The sequence below is a fragment of the Antedon bifida genome, chromosome 4 (assembly GCF_963402885.1).
Source record: "Antedon bifida chromosome 4, ecAntBifi1.1, whole genome shotgun sequence".
Classification (NCBI taxonomy): Eukaryota; Metazoa; Echinodermata; class Crinoidea; order Comatulida; family Antedonidae; genus Antedon; species Antedon bifida.
The window spans coordinates 27,475,232-27,503,219 of NC_136229.1; the positions used below are offsets into that span (position 1 = coordinate 27,475,232).

The 27,988-nt window shown below is 33.1% G+C and overlaps 2 protein-coding genes across 2 annotated transcripts in view; both read left to right on the forward strand.

The window, feature by feature from the left end:
• The window catches only part of LOC144839870 (fibrinogen-like protein A), a 30,766-nt gene extending 4,815 nt beyond the window's left edge, over positions 1-25,951 (forward strand). The window contains exon 4 of the mRNA XM_078695438.1: positions 24,437-25,951. Within this exon, the coding sequence (XP_078551564.1) occupies positions 24,437-24,681 (245 nt within the window). The 3' untranslated portion in view covers positions 24,682-25,951. The remainder of the gene's footprint in view (positions 1-24,436) is intronic.
• LOC144839856 (fibrinogen-like protein A) overlaps positions 1-27,988 on the forward strand; it is a 77,896-nt gene that overhangs the window by 36,507 nt on the left and 13,401 nt on the right. The gene's annotated exons all lie outside the window — the stretch shown is intronic.

Consider the following 27,988-nt stretch of genomic DNA (forward strand, 5'->3'; position numbering starts at 1 on the left):
TTTGCCAATCGGATGTTGTGACGTCATCATATGGCCAGTTGAATAAAAAAAGTCGTATTTTCATATTTTGCGTAATAGTTCATCACATTTAAAAGGGTGCGCATCTATATTTTACGTATTCAAATTTCTCCTACACGTTAATATGTTGTTCCCGAGATAATTTCCTTCTGAAATTGCTATCTAAGTGTTTCATTTTGATACCGTCGCCATGTTAAAAATTGGAATAAATGGCGGGTCCCGTAATTTCATCTATTCTACACTGTATGTAATATGTATACAGATTATACTGTTTGCACTGTATATACTATATGACACAAAATTGACAGAATTCAGCACTAACAGCATATCATATTCTTCAGTTCTTGTCATAATGCCATAATCTTTATCTGTGTGCAATATTCCAACGTATGACGTGCACAAGGCGTTTGTCGTGGTGCGGATAACTAACTCGTCAAAGTGACGAGTTTCATGTCTAGTTAGTTATCCGCTTAGTAGCGGATAACTCCTTGTAATCGTCCTGTTACTTTTTTTTTTTTTTTTGGTTATCCGCAACTTAGAAGTTGCGGATAACCCTTGTGATTGTAAAAATCATTTTTAGTTATCCGCATTGAGCGGATAATTAGTTATCCGCATTGAGCGGATAACTCCTTGTAACCGTCCTGGATCTTTTTTTTCTTTATATTATTCTTCTTTCTTTCTCCTCCATTTTTGTGTCTCGCGTATCTCAAAAACTTGTAAACATAATATTTCATAACTTTGTCATCATATGGACATTTACGTAAAGTTGTGCACCTCCTATTTTTGAATGACGTCAGAGTTGCGCAACGTGACTTGCGCGCGATTTTATAAATTACAATGATTTATCATACGATAAAAACTAAAAGTGATTATTAATTGAAACTTGGTGTAAGGTTAATTCTTATCAAGGGTAAACTTTTTGTGTACTAAAAATGGCATGTTTTACAAGAAGTCGCGTATCTCAAAAACTTGTAAACAAAACATTTCATAACTTTGGCAACATATGGGCATTCACGTGAAGTTGTGCACCTCCTATTGTCAATGACGTCAGAAATGCGCAACGTGACTTACGAGTGATTCTATGAATTTCGCGTATTTAACATAGATTGAAAACCATATAACAATTTAAATTGAAACTTAGCAAAAGTTTAATTTATATCTTGCGCTAACTTTTTGTGCACTAAAAATGGCATGTTTTACACGAAGTTACGTGCGCATGCACGTTTAAAATTTTGAAATGCGAAAAATCAATTTCTAATCAACTTTCTACGCGTTTCTTGTCATTTTGAGCATATCAAAAATTCTTATACGTGCTGTTCGCACGTATCGTTAAAAACATACTTAATAATAGTTAATAGTTCATCACATTTAAAAGGACGCACATCAATATTTCACATATTCAAATTTCTTCTACACGCTAATATGTTCTTGCTAATATCATTTCATTCCGAATTTGCTATCTTAGTGTTTCATTTTGAAACCATGTTAAAAATTGGAATAAATAGCGGGTCCCGTAATTTAACCTATTCTACACTGTATGTGATATGTATACAGATTATACTGTGTATACTATATGACACAAAATAACAGAATTAAGCAATAAAAACATATCATATTCTTCAGTTCAGGTCATAACGCCATAATCTTTTTTCTGTGTGCGTGCACGTGGCGTTTGTCGTGCGGATATTCTAACTCGTCAAAGTGACGAGTTTCATGTCTAGTTCTTCTTTCTTTCCCGGATTTTTGTGAGCAGCATATCCCCTATTTCTTGTAAATATATCTTTTGCATAACTTTGTCATTATATGGACATTTACCTGAAGTTGTGCACCTCCATATTTTGAATGACGTCAGAGTTGCGCAAAGTGACTTACGCGCGATTTTATGAATTTCAATGATTTATCATAGACTAAAAAATAAAAGTCATTTTGTATGGACACTTGGTGAAAATTTAAGTCATATCAAGGGCAAACTTTCTATGGATTAAAAATGGCATGTTTTACAAGAAGTTACGCGCGCACGCGCATTTAAAGTTTCAAAATGCGCAAAAATAATTTCTAATCAACTTTCTGCGCTGATCAAAAATTCCCGCGCGCGCGAAAAATTTTACGCGTAAGGTGCGCACGGAGCATGAAAATCATGTGTTTTTCTCTTCAATTGTGATTTTTTAGCCTTTCCTAGTCATTTAAAAAAGATTGACATCATTTCAAATTAAAATGACGTCATACGAACACGTTGATTTAGACCATTTGCGCGTGTTTTAGTTGCAAAAGTGACAAAATATTGTCAAAATTTTGCCTATTTTTAATCTATTATAGCTCCTCAGGATAATCCACGACCCTCAAATTTTTTAATTTAATATGTAAGCAGATATGGTGTAGATATAAATTCATGCAGAATCTTTACCACTCGGATGTTATGACGTCATCGTATGGCCACACGAATGTAAAATATAGAATTTTTTACTCTTTCGTTATTGCTCATCACATTAAATAGAGCGCATCTCGCTTATACGTATTCCATTTCCTCAGATATTTTAATACTGTCTAGGTCAATCAACTATCTTTCGCATGAGTTAAAAATATTTTAATTTTTATGACGTCATCATGTCTAAAAATGTAAATAACGTGGGTCACCTATTTTCATCTTTACAGTAAATTTCAATCTGTTATAGCTCGTCAGAATAAAAAGTGATAATCATGATTAAAACGTTTTCTGGAAGCTATTGGATTTTAGATACAAATTCATGTAAATATTTTGCCAATCAGATGTTGTGACGTCATCGTATGGCCACGCGAATATAAAATTTAGGATTTTTTTGTCTTTCGTAATAGGTCATAACATTTAATAGAGCGCATCTCCACTTATCCATTTTCCATTTTCACCCTGATTTTGATATTTTCTAGGTCAATCAAATATCTCTTGCATGAGTTAAAAATATTTTAATTTTTTTGACGTCATCATGCCTAAAAATTTAAATTACGTGTGGTATTAATTTCATCTTTACAGTAAATTTTAATCTGTTATAGGTCGTAAGAATAAAATGTGATAATCACGATTAAAATGTTTTCTGGAAGCTATTGGATTATAGATACAAAATCATGTGAAAATTTTGCCAATCGGATGTTGTAACGTCATCATATGGCCAGTTAAATAAAAAAAGTCGTATTTTCCTCTTTTGCGTCATAATTAATTACATTTAAAAGAGCGCGTATTAATATTTTAAGTATTTAAATTTCTTCTACACGTTAATATGTTGTTGCTGAGATAATTTCCTTCCAAAATTGCTACCTTTGCGTTTCATTTTAAAACCGTCAACATGTCAAAAATTGCAATAAATAGCGGGTCCCGTAATTTCACCTATTCTACACTGTATGTGATATGAATACAGATTTAACTGTGTATACTATATATGAATCAAATTAATAGAATTCAGCAATAACAACATATCATATTCTTCAGTTCAGGTCATAATGCCATAATCTTTTTCTGTGTGCAATATACCAACGTATGACGTGCATGTGGCGTTTGTCGTGCGGATAACTAACTCGTCAAAGTGACGAGTTTCATGTCTAGTGCGGATAACCCCTTGTCATTGTCAGGATCTTTTTGGTTATCCGCACTTGGCGGATAACCCCTTGTTATTGTCAGGATCTTTTTTTTTTTTTTTTTTTTTTTTTTCTATGTTATTCTTCTTTCTTTCCCAGAATTTTGTGTCACGTGTATCTCAAATTCTGATCAACATTACATCGTATAACTTTGTCAGAAGATTTACCTCTATCTGTAGAAGTGCAGGACAGTTCGTTTTTTTACTTTAGAGTCGCGCAGCGTAAGCTACGCGCGATTTGATGAATTTTGCGTATTTAACATAGACTGAAAACCAAAAGTCATTTTGTAATGACACTTGGTGAACATTTAAGTCATATCATGGGCAAACTTTCTATGGATTAAAAATGGCATAATTCACAGAAAGTTACGCGCGCACGCGCGTTTAAAATTTCAAAATACGAAAAATCAACTTCTAATCAACTTTCTACGCGTTTTATGTCATTTTGAGCATTTCAAAAATTCCCACGCACGCGCAATAATTTTACGCGCGCGTGCGCATGTAGCGCAAAAATATAATTTTTTCGCGTGATTTATGTTTTTTCAGCCTTTTCTAGTAATTTTACCAACTTTTAAACAATTTCGACTTAAAATTACGTCATACGAGCACGTGGAATTGGATAATTTGCGTGCGTTTTTGATAAAAAAGTTCAAAAATTCGTCAAAATTATGCCTTTTTTTAAACAGTCATAGATTCTAAACTACATGATGAAGTTTATTTTGTATTACATATTATGGAAGTTGATGAGTTGTAGATATAGAATCATGCATCGATATGGCTAACTGGACATAGTGACGTCATCGTATGGCCACTCGAATATAAAATAGCGGATTTTTGTCTCTTTCGTCATAGTTCATCACATTTAATAGAGCGCATCTCCACTTATCCGTATTCCATTTTCCCCCATTTTTTTATATTGTCTAGGCCAATCAATTATATTTCGCATGATATACCGTTTTCAAAATTGTGATGACGTCATCATGTCCAAAAGCGTCAATAACTTTGGCCACTTATTTTCACCTATTCTTCACTGTATGTAGTACGTAAACAGTATATAGTGTATACTGTATATACTTAGACGTGAAAATAAAATAGAGAGGGCACTAACATTTTTTCAATGGCATAATCGTTATACTGTGCGCAATATTCTAACGTATGACGTGCACGTGGCGTTTGCGCTGCGGATAACCTAACTCGTCCGTAGTGACGAGTTCAAATCTAGTTTTTTTTTTTTTGGTTATCCGCACTTGGCGGATAACCCCTTGTTATTGTCAGGATCTTTTTTTTTTTTTTTTTTTTTTTGGTTATCTTTTTTTTCATCTTCATCATCTTCTTTGTTATTCTTCTTTCTTTCCCGGAATTTTGTTCGCAGCGTATCTCTAATTATGGTCAACATAAGATTGCATAACTTTGTCATAAGATTGACTGTGACCTGTAGCTGTAGATTTTAATGATTGATCATAGATTATAAACCAAAAGTCATTTTGTATTGACACTTGGTGAAAATTTAATTCATATCAAGGGCGAACTTTCTATGGATTAAAAATGGCATGTTTCACAAGAAGTTACGCGCGCACGCGCATTTAAAATTTCAAAATGCGCAAAATTAATTTCTAATCAACTTTCTACGCTGATCATGACATTTTGAGCATGTCAAAAATTCCCACGCGCTAAAAAAATTACGTGTAAGGTGCGCACGGAGCATGAAAATCATGTGTTTTTCTCTTGAATTATGATTTTACATTTTTCCTAATCATTTTAAAAAAGATTGACATCATTTCAAATTAAAACGTTGATTTAGACAATTTGCGCGCGTTTTAGTTACAAAAATGACAACATATTGTCAAAATTATGCCTATTTTGAATCCATTATAGCTCCTCAGGATCATCCATGACACCCAATTTTTTTAATTTAATATGTAAGCAGATATGTTGTAGATATGAATTCATGCAGAATCTTTATCCCTCGGGTGTTATGATGTCATCGTATGGCCACACGAATCTAAAATATAGGATTTTTTACTCTTTCGTTATTGCTCATCACATTAAATAGAGCGCATCTTTCGCATGAGTTAAAAATATTTTAATTTTTATGACGTCATCATGTTTAAAAATGTAAATAACGTGGGTCCCCTATTTTCATCTTTACAGTAAATTTCAATCTGTTATAGCTCGTCAGAATAAAAAGTGATAATCATGATTAAAACGTTTTCTGGAAGCTATTGGATTGTAGATACGAATTCATGTGAATATTTTGCCAATCAGATGTTGTGACGTCATCATATGGCCAGTTGAATTCTAAAAGTCATATTTTCATCTCTTGCGTAAAAGTTCATTGCGTTTAAACGAGAGCGCATCTCTCTTTTATGTGCCCAAAATTCTTCAAATTTGTATTAATGTAATTATTTAGATAATTATCTTCAAAAATTGTTTTCCTTATATGTCAATTTGATGACGTCATCGTGTTAATAATTGGATTTAATAGATGGGTCTCGTAATTTCGTCTATGCTACACTGTATATAACATACAATGTATTCTGTAAATACTGTAATATGCTGTATGCTACAAAATAGGTACAATTCAACACTGTAAACATACTTAATTTATGTCATAGGATGGCATAACAATTGTCGAAGTTCATATAGTTTAAAGTATGTGCATGTTGCGTTTGCGCGGATAACCCGAACTCGTCAAAGTGACGAGTTCAAATCTAGTTTTTCTATGTTCTTCTTTCTTTCCACGAATTTTGTTGGTCGCATATCTCTAATTCTGGCCAACATAAGATTGTATAACTTTGTCATAAGATTGACCTATAGCTGTAGATGTGCAGCCAAGCTTTTCGACGATTTCGGAGTTGCGCAGCGTAAATTACGCGCGATTTTATGAATTTCAATGATTGATCATAGAATAAAAACCAAAAGTTATTTTGTATTGAAACTTGGTGAAAATTTAAGTCATATTAAGCGCAAACTTTCTATGGATTAAAAATGGCAGCTTGCTCAAAAAGTTAAGCGCGCACGCGTGTTTAAAATTTTAAAATGCGAAAAATCAACTTCTAATCAATTTTCTACGCGTTTCATGTGATTTTGAGCATTTCAAAAATTCCCACGCGTGCGCATTTTTTTACGCGTATGTGCGCACGTAGCGCAAAAACATTATTTTTTTGCTTGATTTTTGTTTTTCCTGTCTTTTTTAGTAAATTTACCAACTTTCAAACAATTTCGACTTAAAATCACGTCATACGAGCACGTAGAATTGAAAAATTTGCGAGCGTTTTTGATGAAAAAGTTAAAAAATTCGTGAAAATTATGCCTTTTTTTAAAAAGTCATAGATTCTAAACTACGTTGTGAACTTTTTTAAAATTACAGATTTTGGAAGTAGATGAGTTGTAGATATCGAATCATGCATGAATATGGCTAACCGGCGTTTGCGCTGCGGATAACCTAACTCGTACGTAGTGACGAGTTCAAATTTAGTTTTTTTTTTTTCTATGTTCTTTTTTTCCACGAATTTTGTTGGTCGCATATCTCTAATTCTGGCCAACATAAGATTGTATAACGTTGTCATAAGATTGACCTATAGCTGTAGATGTGCAGCCAAGCTTTTCGACGATTTCGGAGTTGCGCAGCGTAAGTTACGCGCGATTTTATAAATTTCAATGATTGATCATAGATTAAAAACCAAAAGTCATTTTGTATTGAAACTTGGTGAAAATTTAAGTCATATCAAGCGCAAACTTTCTATGGATTAAAAATGGCAGATTGCGCAAAAAGTTACGCGCGCATGCTAAATAATTGCACAAACAGGTTCTAGAGTGAACAAAATATAATTACTGCCAGTAACTACAGAATTATAGAATTCTCTACCCAAATTAATTTTTTTTACGCGCATGTGCGCACGTAGCGCAAAAACATTATTGTTTTGCTTGATTTTTTTTTTCCTGTCTTTTTTAGTAAATTTACTAACTTTCAAACAATTTCGACTTAAAATCACGTCATACGAGCACGTAGAATTGAAAAATTTGCGAGCGTTTTTGATGAAAAAGTTAAAAAATTCGTGAAAATTATGCCTTTTTTTAAAAAGTCATAGATTCTAAACTACGTTGTGAACTTTTTTAAAATTACAGATTTTGGAAGTAGATGAGTTGTAGATATCGAATCATGCATGAATATGGCTAACCGGCGTTTGCGCTGCGGATAACCTAACTCGTACGTAGTGACGAGTTCAAATCTAGTTGGTTATCCGCACTTGGCGGATAACCCCTTGTTATTGTCAGGATCTTTTTTTTTTTTTTTTTTTTTGGTTATCCGCAACTTAGTTGCAGGATAACCCATGTGATTGTAAATATCTTTTTTGGTTATCCGCAACTTAGTTGCGGATAACCCATGTGATTGTAAATATCTTTTTTTTTCATCTTCTTTGTTATTCTTCTTTCTTTCCCGGATTTTTGTCTACAGCATATCCCCTATTGCTTGTGAACATAACTTTGTATAACTTGGTAAAAAGCTTTTCGATGATGTCAGATCCGCGTTGCGTAAGTTACGCGCGATTTTATGAATTTCTATAATTGATCATAACTTTAGAACCAACAAATATTCTTTCATGAAACTTAATAAAATTATAATTCATATCATGGGTCAACTTTCTATGGATTAAAAATGGCATGTTTCACAAGAAGTTACGCGTGCACGCGCATTTAAAATTTCAAAATGCGCAAAATTAATTTCTAATCAACTTTCTACACTGATCATGACATTTTGAGCATGTCAAAAATTCCCACGCGCGCGAAAAAAATTAAGCGTAAGGTGCGCGCGGAGCATGAAAATTATGTGTTTTTCTCTTGAATTGTGATTTTACAGCCTATCGTAGTCATTTTAAAAAAGATTGACATCATTTCAAATTAAAATGACGTCATACGAACACGTTGATTTAGACAATTTGCGCGCGTTTTAGTTGCAAAAGTGACAACATATTGTCAAAATTATGCCTATTTTTAATCTATTATAGCTCCTCAGGATCATCCATGACCCCCAATTTTTTTAATTTAATATGTTAGCAGATATGTTGTAGATATGAATTCATGCAGAATCTTTACCCCTTGGATGTTATGACGTCATCGTATGGCCACACGAATGTAAAATATAGGATTTTTTACTCTTTCGTTATTGCTCATCACATTAAATAGAGCGCATCTCGCTTATACGTATTCCATTTCCTCAGATGTTTTAATACTATCTAGGTCAATCAACTATCTTTCGCATGAGTTAAAAATATTTTAATTTTTATGACGTCATCATGTCTAAAAATGTAAATAACGTGGGTCACTTATTTTTATCTTTACAGCTCGTTAGAATAAAATGTGATAATCATGATTAAAACGTTTTCTGGAAGCTATTGGATTGTAGATAGGAATTCATGTGAATATTTTGCCAATCAGATGTTGTGACGTCATCATATGGCCAGTTGAATTAAAAAAGTCATATTTTCATCTCTTGCGTAAAAGTTCATTGCGTTTAAACGAGAGCGCATCTCACTTTTACGTGCCCAAAATTCTTCAAATTTGTATTAATGTAATTATTTAGATAATTATCTTCTAAAATAGTTATCTTTATATGTCAATTTGATGACGTCATCGTGTTAATAATTGGATTTAAAAGATGGGTCTCGTAATTTTGTCTATGCTACACTGTATATAACATATACAGTGTATTCTGTAAATACTGTACTGTAATATGCTGTATGCTACCAAATAGGTACAATTCAGCACTGTAAACATACTTAATTCATGTCATATGATGGCATAATAATTGTCGAGGTTCATATAGTTTAAAGTATGTGCATGTTACGTTTGCGCGGAAAACCCGAACTCGTCAAAGTGACGAGTTCAAATCTAGTTGGTTATCCGCAACCGTAAGGTTTTGCGGATAACCCTTGTTATTGTAAATATCTTTTTTTTTTTTCATCTTCTTTGTTCTTCTTTCTTTCCCGGAATTTTGTTGCATGCATATCTGTCATCCTTGTCAACATAAGATTGTATAACTTTGTCATAAGATTGACCTGTAGCTGTAGATGTGCAGGAAACTTTGTTATATGACGTTAGAGTCGCGTAGCGCAAGTTACGCACAATTTTATGAATTTCAATGATTGGTCATAGATTATAAACCAAAAGTCATTTTGTATTGACACTTGGTGAAAATTTAAGTCATATCAAGGGCAAACTTTCTATGGATTAAAAATAACATGTTTCACAAGAAGTTACGCGCGCACGCGCATTTAAAATTTCAAAATGCGCAAAATTAATTTCTAATCAACTTTCTACGCTGATCATGACATTTTGAGCATGTCAAAAATTCCCACGCGCACGAAAAAAATTACGCGTAAGGTGCGCACGGAGCATTAAAATCATGTGTTTTTCTCTTAAATTATGATTTTACAGCCTTACCTAGTCATTTTAAAAAAGATTGACATCATTTCAAATTAAAATGACGTCATACGAACATGTTGATTTAGACCATTTGCGCGCATTTTAGTTGGAAAAGTGACAAAATATTGTCAAAATTATGTCTATTTTGAATCTATTATAGCTCTTCAGGATCATCCACGACCCCCAATTTTTTTAATTTAATATGTAAGCAGATATGTTGTAGATATGAATTCATGCAGAATCTTTACCCCTCGGATGTTATGACATCATCGTATGGCCACACGAATGTAAAATATAGGATTTTTTACTCTTTCGTTATTGCTCATCACATTAAATAGAGCGCATCTCGCTTATACGTATTCCATTTCCTTCGATATTTTAATACTGTCTAGGTCAATCAACTATCTTTTGTATGAGTTAAAAATATTTTCATTTTTATAACGTCATCATGTCTAAAAATGTAAATAACGTGGGTCACTCAATTTCATCTTTACAGTAAATTTCAATCTGTTATAGCTCGTCAGAATAAAAAGTGATAATCATGATTAAAACGTTTTCTGAAAGCTATTGGATTGTAGATACGAATTCATGTGAATATTTTACCAATCAGATGTCATGACGACGTCATATGGCCAGTTGAATTCAAAAAGTCATATTTTCATCTCTTGCATAAAAGTTCATTGCGTTTAAATGAGAGCGCATCTCACTTTTACGTGCCCAAAATTCTTCAAATTTGTATTAATGTAATTAATTAGATAATTATCTTCTAAAATTGTTATTTTATATGTTAATTTGATGATGTCATCGTGTTAATAATTGGATTTAAAAGATGGGTCTCGTAATTTCGTCTATGCTACACTGTATATAACATATACAGTGTATTCTGTAAATACTGTAATATGATGTATGCTACAAAATAGGTACAATTTAGCACTGTAAACATATTTATTTCGTGTCATAGGATGGCATAAAAATTGTCGAGGTTCATATAGTTTAAAGTATGTGCATGTTGCGTTTGCGCGGATAACCCGAACTCGTCAAAGTGACGAGTTCAAATCTAGTTTTTCATCATCTTTGTTCTTCTTTCTTTCCCGGAATTTTGTTGCACGCATATCTCTCACCCTTGTCAACATAAGATTGTATAACTTTGTCATAAGATTGATCTGTAGCTGTAGATGTGCAGGAAACTTCGTTATATGACGTTAGAGTCGCGTAGCGTAAGTTACGCGCGATTTTATGAATTTCAATGTTTGGTCATAGATTATAAACCAAAAGTCATTTTGTATTGACACTTGGTGAAAATTTAAGTCATATCAAGGGCAAACTTTCTATGGATTAAAAATGGCATGTTTAACAAGAAGTTACGCGCGCACGCGCATTTAAAGTTTCAAAATGCGCAAAATTAATTTCTAATCAACTTTCTACGCTGATCATGACATTTTAAACATGTCAAAAATTTCCACGCGCGCGAAAAAAATTACGCGTAAGGTGCGCACGGAGCATGAAAATCATGTGTTTTTTTCTTGAATTATGATTTTACAGCCTTTCTTAGTCATTTTAAAAAAGATTTACATCATTTCAAATTAAAATGACGTCATACGAAAACGTTGATTTAGACCATTTGCACGCGTTTTAGTTGCAAAAGTGACAACATATTGTCAAAATTAAGCCTATTTTTAATCTATTATAGCTCCTCAGGATCATCCACGACCCCCAATTTTTTAAATTTAATATGTAAGCAGATATGTTGTAGATATGAATTCATGCAGAACCTTTACCACTCGGATGTTATGACGTCATCGTATGGCCACACGAATGTAAAATATAGGATTTTTTACTCTATCGTTATTGCTCATCAAATTCAACAAAGCGCTTCTCGGTTATACGTATTCCATTTCCCTCGAAATTTTAATATTGTCTACGTTAATCAACTATCTTTCGCATGAATTAAAAATATTTTAATTTTTATGACGTCAATATTTTGCCAATCAGATGTTGTGACGTCATCATATGGCCAGTTGATTTCAAAAAGTCATATTTTCATCTCTTGCGTAAAAGTTCATTGCGTTTAAACGAGAGCGCATCTCACTTTTACGTGCCCAAAATTCTTCAAATTTGTTTTAATGTAAATTTTTAGATAATTATCTTCTAAAATTCTTATCTTTATATGTAAATTTGATGACGTCATCGTGTTAAAAATTGGATTTAAAAGATGGGTCTCGTAATTTTGTCTATGCTACACTGTATATAACATATACAGTTTATTCTGTAAAATACTGTAATATGGTGTATGCTACAAAATAGGTACAATTCAGCACTTTCAACATATTTATTTCATGTCATAGGATGGCATAATAATTGTCGAGGTTCATAGTTTAAAGTATGTGCATGTTGCGTTTGCGCGGATAACCCGAACTCGTCAAAGTGACGAGTTCAAATCTAGTTGGTTATCCGCAACTTAGAAGTTGCGGATAACCCTTGTGATTGTAAATATCTTTTTGGTTATCCGCACTTGGCGGATAACCCCTTGTTATTGTCAGGATCTTTTTTTTTTTTTTTTTGGTTATCCGCACTTGGCGGATAACCCCTTGTTATTGTCAGGATCTTTTTTTTTTTTTTTTTTTTTTTTTTCTATGTTCTTTTTTCTTTCCACGAATTTTGTTGCACGCATATCTCTAATTCTGGCCTACATAAGATTGTATAACTTTGTCATAAGATTGACCTATAGCTGTAGATGTGCAGCCAAGCTTTTCGACGATTTCGGAGTTGCGCAGCGTAAGTTACGCACGATTTTATGAATTTCAATGATTGATCATAGATTAAAAACCAAAAGTCATTTTGTATTGAAACTTGGTGAAAATTTAAGTCATATCAAGCGCAAACTTTCTATGGATTAAAAATGGCAGGTTGCGCAGAAAGTTACGCGCGCACGCGCGTTTAAAATTTCAAATTGCGGAAAATCCATTTCTAATCAACTTTCTACGCGTTTCATGTCATTTTGAGCATTTCAAAAATTCCCACGCGTGCGCAATATTTTTACGCGCGCGTGCGCACGTAGGGCAAAAACATGTTTTTTTTGCTTGATTTTTGTTTTTTCAGCCTTTTCTAGTAATTTTACCAACTTTCAAACAATTTCGACTTAAAATCACGTCATACGAGCACGTAGAATTGAACAATTTGCGCGCGTTTTTGATAAACAATTTCAAAAATTTGTCAAAATTATACCTTTTTTTAAACAGTCATAGATTATAAACTACATGGTCAATTTTATTTTTTTTTACATATTCTGAAAGTAGATGAGTTGTAGATGTAGAATCATGTATCCATTTGGCTAACCGGACATTGTGACGTCATCGTATGGCCACTCCAATATCAAATATAGGATTTTTGTCTCTTTCGTCATAGCTCATCACATTTAATAGAGCGCATCTCTACTTATCCATATTCCATTTTCCTCAATTTTGTAATATTGTCTAGGTCAATCAATTATCTTTTACATGATTTACCATTTTTAAAATTGTGATGACGTCATCATGTTCAAAAGCGTCAATAACTTTGGTAACTTATTTTCACCTATTCTGCACTGTATGTAGTACGTATACAGTATATAGTGTATACCGTATATACTCAGACGTGAAGCAAAATAGAGGGCACACTAACACTTTTTCAATGGCATAATCGTTTTTCTGTGCGCAATATTCTAACTTATGTCGTGCGCGTGGCTTTTGCGCTGCGGATAACCTAACTCGTCCGTAGTGACGAGTTCAAATCTAGTTTTTTTTTTTCTATGTTCTTCTTTCTTTCCACGAATTTTGTTGCACGCATATCTCTAATTCTGGCCTACATAAGATTGTATAACTTTGTCATAAGATTGACCTATAGCTGTAGATGTGCAGCCAAGCTTTTCGACGATTTCGGAGTTGCGCAGCCTAAGTTACGCACGATTTTATGAATTTCAATGATTGATCATAGATTAAAAACCAAAAGTCATTTTGTATTGAAACTTGGTGAAAATTTAAGTCATATCAAGCGCAAACTTTCTATGGATTAAAAATTGCAGGTTGCGCAGAAAGTGACGCGCGCACGCGCGTTTAAAATTTCAAATTGCGAAAAATCCATTTCTAATCAACTTTCTACGCGTTTCATGTCATTTTGAGCATTTCAAAAATTCCCACGCGTGCGCAATACTTTTACGCGCGCGTGCGCACGTAGGGCAAAAACATGTTTTTTTTGCTTGATTTTTGTTTTTTCAGCCTTTTCTAGTAATTTTACCAACTTTCAAACAATTTCGACTTAAAATCACGTCATACGAGCACGTAGAATTGAACAATTTGCGCGCGTTTTTGATAAACAATTTAAAAAATTTGTCAAAATTATACCTTTTTTTAAACAGTCATAGATTATAAACTACATGGTCAATTTTATTTTTTTTTACATATTCTGAAAGTAGATGAGTTGTATATGTAGAATCATGCATCCATTTGGCTAACCGGACATTGTGACGTCATCGTATGGCCACTCCAATATCAAATATAGGATTTTTGTCTCTTTCGTCATAGCTCATCACATTTAATAGAGCGCATCTCTACTTATCCATATTCCATTTTCCTCAATTTTGTAATATTGTCTAGGTCAATCAATTATCTTTTGCATGATTTACAATTTTTAAAATTGTGATGACGTCATCATGTTCAAAAGCGTCAATAACTTTGGTCACTTATTTTCACCTATTCTGAACTGTATGTAGTACGTATACAGTATATAGTGTATACCGTATATACTCAGACGTGAAGCAAAATAGAGGGCGCACTAACACTTTTTCAATGGCATAATCGTTTTTCTGTGCGCAATATTCTAACTTATGTCGTGCGCGTGGCTTTTGCGCTGCGGATAACCTAACTCGTCCGTAGTGACGAGTTCAAATCTAGTTTTTTTTTCATCTTCTTTGTTCTTCTTTCTTTCCCGGAATTTTGTTGCAAGCATATCTCTCATCCTTGTCAACATAAGATTGTATAACTTTGTCAAAAGATTGACCTGTAGCTGTAGATGTGCAAGAAACTTCGTTATATGACGTTAGAGTCGCGCAGCGTAAGTTACGCGCGATTTTATGAATTTCAATGATTGATCATAGATTATAAACCAAAAGTCATTTTGTATTGACACTTGGTGAAAATTTAAGTCATATCAAGAACGAACTTTCTATGGATTAAAAATGGAATGTTTCACAAGAAGTTACGCGCGCACGCGCATTTAAAATTTCAAAATGCGCAAAATTAATTTCTAATCAACTCTCTATGCTGATCATGACATTTTGAGCATGTCAAAAATTCCCACGCGCGCGAAAAAAATTACGCGTAAGGTGCGCACGGAGCATGAAAATCATGTGTTTTTTTCTTGAATTATGATTTTACAGTTTTTTCTATTCATTTTAAAAAAGATTGACATCATTTTAAATTAAAATGACGTCATACCAACACGTTGATTTAGACCATTTGCGCGCGTTTTGGTTGCAAAAGTGACAAAATATTGTCAAAATTATGCCTATTTTTAATCTATTATAGCTCCTCAGGATCATCCACGACCCCCAATTTTTTTAATTTAATATGTAAGGAGATATGTTGTAGATATGAATTCATGCAGAACCTTCACCACTCGGATGTTATGACGTCATCATATGGCCACACGAATGTAAAATATAGGATTTTTTACTCTTTCGTTATTGCTCATCACATTCAACAAAGCGCATCTCGCTTATACGTATTCAATTTCCCCCGAAATTTTAATATTGTCTATGTCAATCAACTATCTTTCGCATGAATTAAAAATATTTTAATTTTTATAACGTCATTATGTCTAAAAACGTAAATAACGTGGGTCACTTATTTTCATCTTTACAGTAAATTTCAATCTGTTATAGCTCGTCAGAATAAAAAGTGATAATCATGATTAAAACGTTTTATGGAAGCTATTGGATTGTAGATACAAATTCATGTGAATATTTTGCCAATTAGATGTTGTGACGTCATCATATGGCCAGTTGAATTCAAAAAGTCACATTTACATCTCTTGCGTAAAAGTTCATTGCGTTTAAACGAGAGCGGATCTCACTTTTACGTGCCCAACATTTTTCAAATTTGTATCAATGTAATTAATTAGATAATTATCTTCTAAAATTGTTATTTTATATGTCAATTTGATGACGTCATCGTGTTAATAATTGGATTTAAAAGATGGGTCTCGTAATTTCGTCTATGCTACACTGTATATAACATATACAGTGTATTCTGTAAATACTGTAATATGCTGTATGCTACATATTAGGTACAATTCACCACTTTAAACATATTTATTTCATGTCATAGGATGGCATAATAATTGTCGAGGTTCATAGTTTAAAGTATGTGCATGTTGCGTTTGCGCGGATAACCCGAACTCGTCAAAGTGACGAGTTCAAATCTAGTTTTCTATGTTCTTCTTTCTTTCCACGAATTTTGTTGCACGCATATCTCTAATTCTGGCCAACATAAGATTGTATAACTTTGTCATAAGATTGACCTATAGCTGTAGATGTGCAGCCAAGCTTTTCGACGATTTCGGAGTTGCGCAGCGTAAGTTACGCGCGATTTTATGAATTTCAATGATTGATCATAGATTAAAAACCAAAAGTCATTTTGTATTGAAACTTGGTGAAAATTTAAGTCATATCAAGCGCAAACTTTCTATGGATTAAAAATGGCATGTTTAACAAGAAGTTACGCGCGCACGCGCATTTAAAGTTTCAAAATGCGCAAAATTAATTTCTAATCAACTTTCTACGCTGATCATGACATTTTAAACATGTCAAAAATTTCCATGCGCGCGAAAAAAATTATGCGTAAGGTGCGCACGGAGCATGAAAATCATGTGTTTTTTTCTTGAATTATGATTTTACAGCCTTTCTTAGTCATTTTAAAAAAGATTTACATCATTTCAAATTAAAATGACGTCATACGATTAATCTATGGATTAAAAATGGCAGATTGCGAAAAAAGTTATGCGCGCACGCGCATTTAAAATTTCAAAATGCGAAAAAATCAACTTCTAATTAATTTTCTACGCGTTTCATGTCATTTTGAGCATTTCAAAAATTCCCACGCGTGCACATTTTTTACGTGCGCGTGGGCACATAGCGCAAAAACATCAATTTTTTTACTTGATTTTTTTTTTCGGTCTTTTTTAGTAAATTTACCAATTTTCAAACAATTTCGACTTAAAATCACGTCATACGAGCACGTAGAATTGAAAAATGTGCGCGAGTTTTCGATGAAAAAGTTTTAAAATTCGTGAAAATTATGCCTTTTTTTAAACTGTCATAGATTCTAAACTACGTCGTGAACTTTTTTGAAATTACAGATTCTGGAAGGTGATAAGTTGTAGATATCGAATCATGAATCAATATGGCTAACCAGACATTATGACGTCATCGTATGGCCAATCAAATATAAAATATAGAATTTTTGTCTCTTTCGTCATAGCGCATCACATTTAATAGAGCGCATCTACTTATCCGTATTCCATTTTCCACCATTTCTTTATATTGTCTAGGTCAATCAATTATCTTTCACATGATTTACCATTTTTAAAATTGTGATAGTCAAAAGCGTCATTAACTTTGGTCACTTATTTTCACCTATTCTGAACTGTATGTAGTACAGTATGTATACAGTATATAGTGTATACCGTATATATACTTTGACGTGACGCAAAATAGAGAGCGCACTAACATTTTTTTCAATAGCAACATACTAAAGCCTAAAGAAATTGGACAAACAAGAAAAGCTTCTAAAAACATCTGAAAAATAGAACAAAACAATTCTAATATTTGATATTGACGTGAATCTCATGCAAAAATAATCCTATGCCTTTGTGACATAGCCCCATGTTTTCACCAGTCATATCATAATTAGACCACAATAGTTAAACGTTTAAACAACAAATACTAATAATTTGATACTTTTTGATTACCTATTTATGTCACGTCTCAAATATAATGTAAAAGCCTTGAACGCAAAGTACTCTCTAAACTGTCTATAAAATACATTTTTTGATAGCCCTCCCACTTCGCAATTGCTTCTTACAGGCCTGAAACAAATCTAACTATATTAAAATGTTCAAATTCAGTCACAGTACACCAACTTATCTTATCAATAGATCATGTTAAAATTATTACACTGCATTTACTGCAGTAACTACATTTACTGATTTTAGTTTGTTTTAATGTAGTAGACATTTATGAGGCAGTCAATGCAACAGTATGTGTATGATTAATGTAGTAGGCATTTATGAGGCAGTCAATGTAACAGTATGTGTATGATTAATGTAGTAGGCATGTATGAGGCAGTCAATGCAACAGTATGTGTATGATTAATGTAGTAGGTATTTATGAGGCAGTCAATGCAACAGTATGTGTATGATTAATGTAGTAGGCATTTATGAGGCAGTCAATGTAACAGTATGTGTATGATTAATGTAGTAGGCATGTATGAGGCAGTCAATGCAACAGTATGTGTATGATTAATGTAGTAGGTATTTATGAGGCAGTCAATGCAACAGTATGTGTATGATTAATGTAGTAGGTATTTATGAGGCAGTCAATGCAACAGTATGTGTATGATTAATGTAGTAGGCATGTATGAGGCAGTCAATGCAACAGTATGTGTATGATTAATGTAGTAGGTATTTATGAGGCAGTCAATGCAACAGTATGTGTATGATTAATGTAGTAGACATTTATGAGGCAGTCAGTGCAACAGTATGTGTATGATTAATGTAGTAGACATTTATGAGGCAGTCAATGCAACAGTATGTGTATGATTAATGTAGTAGGCATGTATGAGGCAGTCAGTGCAACAGTATGTGTATGATTAATGTAGTAGGCATTTATGAGGCAGTTAATGCAACAGTATGTGTATGATTAATGTAGTAGGCATTTATGAGGCAGTTAATGCCACAGTATGTGTATGATTAATGTAGTAGACATTTATAAGGCAGTTAATGCAACAGTATGTGTATGATTAATGTAGTAGGCATTTATGAGGCAGTCAATGCAACAGTATGTGTATGATTAATGTAGTAGGCATTTATGAGGCAGTTAATGCAACAGTATGTGTATGATTAATGTAGTAGGCATTTATGAGGCAGTCAATGCAACAGTATGTGTATGATTAATGTAGTAGGCATTTATGAGGCAGTTAATGCAACAGTATGTGTATGATTAATGTAGTAGGCATTTATGAGGCAGTCAGTGCAACAGTATGTGTATGATTAATGTAGTAGGCATTTATGAGGCAGTCAATGCAACAGTATGTGTATGATTAATGTAGTAGGCATTTATGAGGCAGTCAATGCAACAGTATGTGTATGAATAATGTAGTAGGCATTTATGAGGCAGTTAATGCAACAGTATGTGTATGATTAATGTAGTAGGCATGTATGAGGCAGTCAATGCAACAGTATGTGTATGATTAATGTAGTAGACATTTATGAGGCAGTCAGTGCAACAGTATGTGTATGATTAATGTAGTAGGCATTTATGAGGCAGTCAATGCAACAGTATGTGTATGAATAATGTAGTAGGCATTTATGAGGCAGTTAATGCAACAGTATGTGTATGATTAATGTAGTAGGCATGTATGAGGCAGTCAATGCAACAGTATGTGTATGATTAATGTAGTAGGCATGTATGAGGCAGTTAATGCCACAGTATGTGTATGATTAATGTAGTAGACATTTATGAGGCAGTCAATGCAACAGTATGTGTATGATTAATGTAGTAGACATTTATGAGGCAGTCAGTGCAACAGTATGTGTATGATTAATGTAGTAGGCATTTATGAGGCAGTCAATGCAACAGTATGTGTATGATTAATGTAGTAGGCATTTATGAGGCAGTCAATGCAACAGTATGTGTATGATTAATGTAGTAGGCATTTATGAGGCAGTCAATGCAACAGTATGTGTATGATTAATGTAGTAGGCATTTATGAGGCAGTCAATGCAACAGTATGTGTATGATTAATGTAGTAGGCATTTATGAGGCAGTTAATGCAACAGTATGTGTATGATTAATGTAGTAGGCATTTATGAGGCAGTCAGTGCAACAGTATGTGTATGATTAATGTAGTAGGCATTTATGAGGCAGTTAATGCCACAGTATGTGTATGATTAATGTAGTAGGCATTTATGAGGCAGTCAATGCAACAGTATGTGTATGATTAATGTAGTAGGCATGTATGAGGCAGTCAGTGCAACAGTATGTGTGTGATTAATGTAGTAGGCATTTATGAGGCAGTCAATGCAACAGTATGTGTATGATTAATGTAGTAGGCATTTATGAGGCAGTCAATGCAACAGTATGTGTATGATTAATGTAGTAGACATTTATGAGGCAGTCAATGCAACAGTATGTGTATGAATAATGTAGTAGGCATTTATGAGGCAGTCAATGCAACAGTATGTGTATGAATAATGTAGTAGGCATTTATGAGGCAGTCAATGCAACAGTATGTGTATGATTAATGTAGTAGGCATTTATGAGGCAGTCAGTGCAACAGTATGTGTATGATTAATGTAGTAGACATTTATGAGGCAGTCAGTGCAACAGTATGTGTATGATTAATATAGTAGGCATTTATGAGGCAGTCAAGGCAACAGTATGTGTATGATTAATGTAGTAGGCATTTATGAGGCAGTTAATGCAACAGTATGTGTATGAATAATGTAGTAGGCATTTATGAGGCAGTCAATGCAACAGTATGTGTATGAATAATGTAGTAGGCATTTATGAGGCAGTCAGTGCAACAGTATGTGTATGATTAATGTAGTAGACATTTATGAGGCAGTCAATGCAACAGTATGTGTATGATTAATGTAGTAGACATTTATGAGGCAGTTAATGCAACAGTATGTGTATGATTAATGTAGTAGACATTTATGAGGCAGTCAATGCAACAGTATGTGTATGATTAATGTAGTAGGCATTTATGAGGCAGTCAGTGCAACAGTATGTGTATGATTAATGTAGTAGACATTTATGAGGCAGTCAATGCAACAGTATGTGTATGATTAATGTAGTAGGCATTTATGAGGCAGTCAATGCAACAGTATGTGTATGATTAATGTAGTAGGCATTTATGAGGCAGTCAATGCAACAGTATGTGTATGATTAATGTAGTAGGCATTTATGAGGCAGTCAATGCAACAGTATGTGTATGATTAATGTAGTAGGCATTTATGAGGCAGTCAGTGCAACAGTATGTGTGTGATTAATGTAGTAGACATTTATGAGGCAGTCAATGCAACAGTATGTGTATGATTAATGTAGTAGGCATTTATGAGGCAGTCAATGCAACAGTATGTGTATGATTAATGTAGTAGGCATTTATGAGGCAGTCAATGCAACAGTATGTGTATGATTAATGTAGTAGGCATTTATGAGGCAGTCAATGCAACAGTATGTGTATGATTAATGTAGTAGGCATTTATGAGGCAGTCAATGCAACAGTATGTGTATGATTAATGTAGTAGGCATTTATGAGGCAGTCAATGCAACAGTATGTGTATGATTAATGTAGTAGGCATTTATGAGGCAGTCAATGCAACAGTATGTGTATGATTAATGTAGTAGGCATTTATGAGGCAGTCAGTGCAACAGTATGTGTATGAATAATGTAGTAGGCATTTATGAGGCAGTTAATGCAACAGTATGTGTATGATTAATGTAGTAGGCATTTATGAGGCAGTCAATGCAACAGTATGTGTATGATTAATGTAGTAGGCATTTATGAGGCAGTCAATGCAACAGTATGTGTATGATTAATGTAGTAGGCATTTATGAGGCAGTCAATGCAACAGTATGTGTATGATTAATGTAGTAGGCATTTATGAGGCAGTCAATGCAACAGTATGTGTATGATTAATGTAGTAGGCATTTATGAGGCAGTCAATGCAACAGTATGTGTATGATTAATGTAGTAGGCATTTATGAGGCAGTCAATGCAACAGTATGTGTATGATTAATGTAGTAGGCATGTATGAGGCAGTTAATGCCACAGTATGTGTATGATTAATGTAGTAGGCATTTATGAGGCAGTTAATGCAACAGTATGTGTATGATTAATGTAGTAGGCATTTATGAGGCAGTCAATGCAACAGTATGTGTATGATTAATGTAGTAGGCATTTATGAGGCAGTTAATGCAACAGTATGTGTATGATTAATGTAGTAGGCATTTATGAGGCAGTTAATGCCACAGTATGTGTATGATTAATGTAGTAGGCATTTATGAGGCAGTCAGTGCAACAGTATGTGTATGATTAATGTAGTAGGCATTTATGAGGCAGTTAATGCCACAGTATGTGTGTGATTAATATAGTAGGCATTTATGAGGCAGTCAATGTAACAGTATGTGTATGATTAATGTAGTAGACATTTATGAGGCAGTTAATGCAACAGTATGTGTATGAATAATGTAGTAGGCATTTATGAGGCAGTCAGTGCAACAGTATGTGTATGATTAATGTAGTAGGCATTTATGAGGCAGTTAATGCAACAGTATGTGTATGATTAATGTAGTAGGCATTTATGAGGCAGTCAATGCAACAGTATGTGTATGATTAATGTAGTAGGCATTTATGAGGCAGTCAATGCAACAGTATGTGTATGATTAATGTAGTAGGCATTTATGAGGCAGTCAGTGCAACAGTATGTGTATGATTAATGTAGTAGGCATTTATGAGGCAGTCAATGCAACAGTATGTGTATGATTAATGTAGTAGGCATTTATGAGGCAGTCAATGCAACAGTATGTGTATGATTAATGTAGTAGGCATTTATGAGGCAGTTAATGCAACAGTATGTGTATGATTAATGTAGTAGGCATTTATGAGGCAGTCAATGCAACAGTATGTGTATGATTAATGTAGTAGGCATTTATGAGGCAGTCAATGCAACAGTATGTGTATGATTAATGTAGTAGGCATTTATGAGGCAGTTAATGCCACAGTATGTGTATGATTAATGTAGTAGGCATTTATGAGGCAGTTAATGCAACAGTATGTGTATGATTAATGTAGTAGGCATTTATGAGGCAGTCAATGCAACAGTATGTGTATGATTAATATAGTAGGCATTTATGAGGCAGTCAGTGCAACAGTATGTGTATGATTAATGTAGTAGGCATTTATGAGGCAGTCAATGCAACAGTATGTGTATGATTAATGTAGTAGACATTTATGAGGCAGTCAATGCAACAGTATGTGTATGATTAATGTAGTAGGCATTTATGAGGCAGTTAATGCAACAGTATGTGTGTGATTAATGTAGTAGGCATTTATGAGGCAGTCAGTGCAACAGTATGTGTATGATTAATGTAGTAGGCATTTATGAGGCAGTTAATGCCACAGTATGTGTATGATTAATGTAGTAGGCATGTATGAGGCAGTTAATGCCACAGTATGTGTATGATTAATGTAGTAGGCATTTATGAGGCAGTTAATGCCACAGTATGTGTATGATTAATGTAGTAGGCATTTATGAGGCAGTTAATGCAACAGTATGTGTATGATTAATGTAGTAGACATTTATGAGGCAGTTAATGCCACAGTATGTGTATGATTAATATCCAAACAAGCTTGCTAAATAATTGCACAAACAGGATAAAGAGTGAACAAAATATAATTACAGTAGTAACTACAGAATTATAGAATTCTCTACCGGCCCAAATTAATTTTTTTTGTAAAATCAGACAAAACACCTTACAATAACATATAGTCTACTCGCACATTAAAGTTATTTTGTTTTTGCATTCATCACCTGTTCTAACTCAATAGGATTAGTCAGTGGTCCTTAAACAAGGAGCCAGTGATAACAACTAGGGACCCTCTAGACTTCAAGGTTGATATATCTGGTGCACTTAATAAAGTTAAACAAATTGAAATCTAAAATAAAAATCATAGTGTGTGTATACTCTAGTACAGTTTCATATAACTTGTGTTTTCTTCATTATTGAAATGCATTGCTTTTAAAGTATAATAACTCTGACAAAACAAAATATATAAAATAAAGGATATATGATATAAGAATAGTTCATAACTAAAACTTAAAAACAAATTAATACTATTTATAAATTGTGTTTATGATTTAATCTATGGCACACAATTTGACAACAAAAATTAAATCTGTTAATAAATCACAAATTGTAGGGTATATTTATTATTATTATTTTCCCTTTTATATCAAATATCTTTTATTTTATTTGTAATATAAATAAATGTAAATATTTAAAAATGAATTTTAATTTAAAGATATATGAAGTAAACTAAAGATGATCTACTATCTTGTTTGTGTAGGTGACTCTTTGGCATACCACAATGGTCAACAATTTACAACGTATGATATAGACAATGATAAGGATATTGATAACTGTGCTAAGCACAGGAAAGGTGGTTGGTGGTACCATGCCTGTGCTTATTCAAACCTGAATGGCCTTTACCTTACGCCAGGTACAGCTGATTACAGTGGCATCAACTGGAGGCATTTCCGTAGTAACATCAGTCTCAAGAAGACAGTGATGATGGTTAAAAGAGCACCATAAGAGAGTTGTCATGATGCATACCTGAATGGCCTTTACCTTACACCAAGTACAGCTGATTACAATGGCATCAACTTGTATACTTTTGATAGGCCTTAAGACAACAGTTATGATGGTTAAGAAGGCAGCATAAAAAAAATCAGAATCTATAATTATTGAATAATTTGACTTATGAATAATAATAGTATTAATAGGAAGATTCCTCTTTGTTTCTTTTAATTATCATTTGCTTTATCATTAAATTATTAATTTATTATAATAAAAGCTAGTTATTTAATCAAAATGTTATAAAATTAATAGTCAAATAATATTTTCATATTGTGATTTGTTTAAATTTCTTTTATAAAATTATTAAAGCCCCCTTCCCTACGTTTTTTAGATCTAATTTAAGATCACAAACTATATTTAATGTAAAAATAATACTATATGGTCCTATTGCGATAACTTATTTTGTTTTTAAACGGTTAAAATGTGAAAAATAAGTCGATTCTAATAATTATAGCGGCCCGCTATAAATCCCAAAATGCATTGCGCGCGGATTGATATTTTTGTTTTTCACCTGTAATTCGCCCACTTTTCGATCGATCGTGAGGCCAAAACAAATGGAAGACTCCTAACTTTTCAGCGAAAATACCGGATTTTCCCCAATTTGTATCAACGGAGTCTGGCAAAAATAGAAAGACAATTAATGCAGCAACTATACAACGTCAGGCTAGGTATATATCTAGCGTACGATGTTCGTACGTTACCGATGTTTACCAGCTAGGCCTACAAAACTAAGCCTAGCTAGGCTAGGCCTAAGACCGTCCACGAGAGGTCGATCGCCGCGAGCTACTTAGGTAGTGCATTGTTTCTCACTTTTTATCATAATTTACCATAAAACGTACATTTAAGACAAGGAATGACATGGTTTAATGTTTTTAAAGTGATATATATGTATTATTTTCCAAAAAACGTCCAAAATTGCAGGGAAGGGGTCTTTAACTTTATTATTATTTAAATTTAGTAATATTATTATTCATTGTGTTTAGTTATTAATAAATAAAATTTATATCTAATCAAAAATCAGTATTTATTATATTTTCATTAATAACAATTAGTAGTTTAATCAAATTTTAGGAGTATTTTCAGTAGATATTTGCTTTAGTTTTTAAGTGATGTGTTGAATCTTGTTTTAAATGATTAAAAATGAAATAAAAACTTACAATGAATGTAGGCCTACATATTATACATCTTATAATATTGGTTTTGATCTAAGAAATTAGTGACATAAGCAAACACAAGATGAATGTTGATGTATTTTTCAAAGTAAATGTGAAATTAGTAAATTTAATAAAAACTTTCATTTTTCATGTTTCTCCGAAAATATTACGAAAATTCGATTTTAGTGAGTATCGTAGAACAGTATAAAACCTTATTTTTTAATTTTTCATGTAGTGGGGCCTGTAGCAAAGTGAATTTTGTTAAATGACAACCCTAGATGACCGGAAATGGTAATCTCGCACGTAAAAATCATGATAAACAGCACCTCTAGTTGGCCAGAAATGATAATAATAGTGCACTCGCAATTGGCAAAACGATTGTAGCATACTTTTTCCACCGGTAAACACACGCAACTAAGGATAGCTTAAATTGCGTTCAATACTAATTTCAAGAGGTTCTCCTGAACCATAAAAAGTTTGCCTAGCTAGGGCCTGAATAACATCGCTAAGAGTATAACATCATTTGGGCTGAACTTTTTTTTATTGAATGTTCATTGTTAAGTTCTCACGCCGGTACATCAAAGTTCACAATTTTTCAGTCAGGTTACATACGCTTTTGCAAACTACAGAAAACTAGCATCGTCATAGAACCAGTTGGTAGGTAAATACACGTTCTAAAAGGGGATTTCTCCATTGTCGATTCCCGATTGTGCCGGTACGCTGCTCGCATCAAGGAAAAACTCTAAATATCAGTTTTGTAGATTCTACAAAACTGAGAACATTCACATCTTAGATCAGTGTATAATTGATAAACAATTTCAGCATCGGAACAATTTCGCGACCCATCATTTTGTTTTCATGGCCCAAACATTGGGTCGCGACCCATATGTTGCGAAACGGCAGCCTATTCAATATTTTCTCAATTGAGGATTTAAAAATCTAATTAATTGATAAAACTATTCACATTACAACACTGTAAAATAAAAAAAATAAAGATTGGCATTGATACAGAAACATCGCCCTCTATCAATACTTTTGGTTGATAACCTCAATGAACTATATGATGATATATGATATGATCTTTCAGTCTCTCATAAGCCGCAGAGATCTATTCTATATTCTATTGGATCTTTCGCCAACTGGACCTTTCTTCGACCGATAATTTTGCTTATCGTTAATTTCTCCAACCATTTGCCAAACACTTTGACGACTGAATATTTTCTGCACATGTAAATATTGTCTCAATACACTGACATGCTGGAGCATTTAGAAATTTAAATGCGAGCTATTTTAAAGCCATTTAACATGGTTTTCTGCCTAGAGCAGTTATTGGCTATATGGCAAAATTCATTTGCATTGCATTTTAACTAATTTCTTATTATAAATATTATAAGTTCATGATTTACCATTCAAGCCAATTATGTATCTTGAAAATTGTGATACACCATTATGATTCTTGACTTGAAAACAAGAAAAAAATAGATGTCCAGCTACATTTTGCAGTGATTTCATTCAGTGTACTTCTGTCATAGTTACGTACAATATTTGGTGTTTTGCAGAATCTAATCGTCATAGCTGTTAAAATAATGTTCTGTATTGTATAAACAGTCTTCTAAAAGAGATTGAAAAAAGTAATTCGGTATGGGACAATAATCATTTATTTTCAATCAATTATAAAAAATTTTATTCCAAAATAAAAAAAAACAAATACAAATACAATAAAATAATAAAGGAATGGGATACAAAAGTGCTTTAAACATGTAACCCTAACAAAATTAAACAAACATTGTTTAAATTTATTAAACAATATCATCACCATATAATATAATAAAAGAGAATATTGGAATATTGAATTACTTTTGTAGTTCTGTCATATTGTCACATGGAAATGGAATAAACTAAATTAGAGACAAATCAATTATGACCTACTGTACACACAGCACAAATTGACTTTTGCAAAAAAAAAATAGACTACCAAAATTATTATATAGTAAGTTGAGAACAATATAACTTACTTGGAAATATCTCAGGATAAACCAGCTGGTTAGGACACAATGGAAGACACCCGCAACGAACAGCTTCAAGCCTAAAAGAACAATGAAGAACAA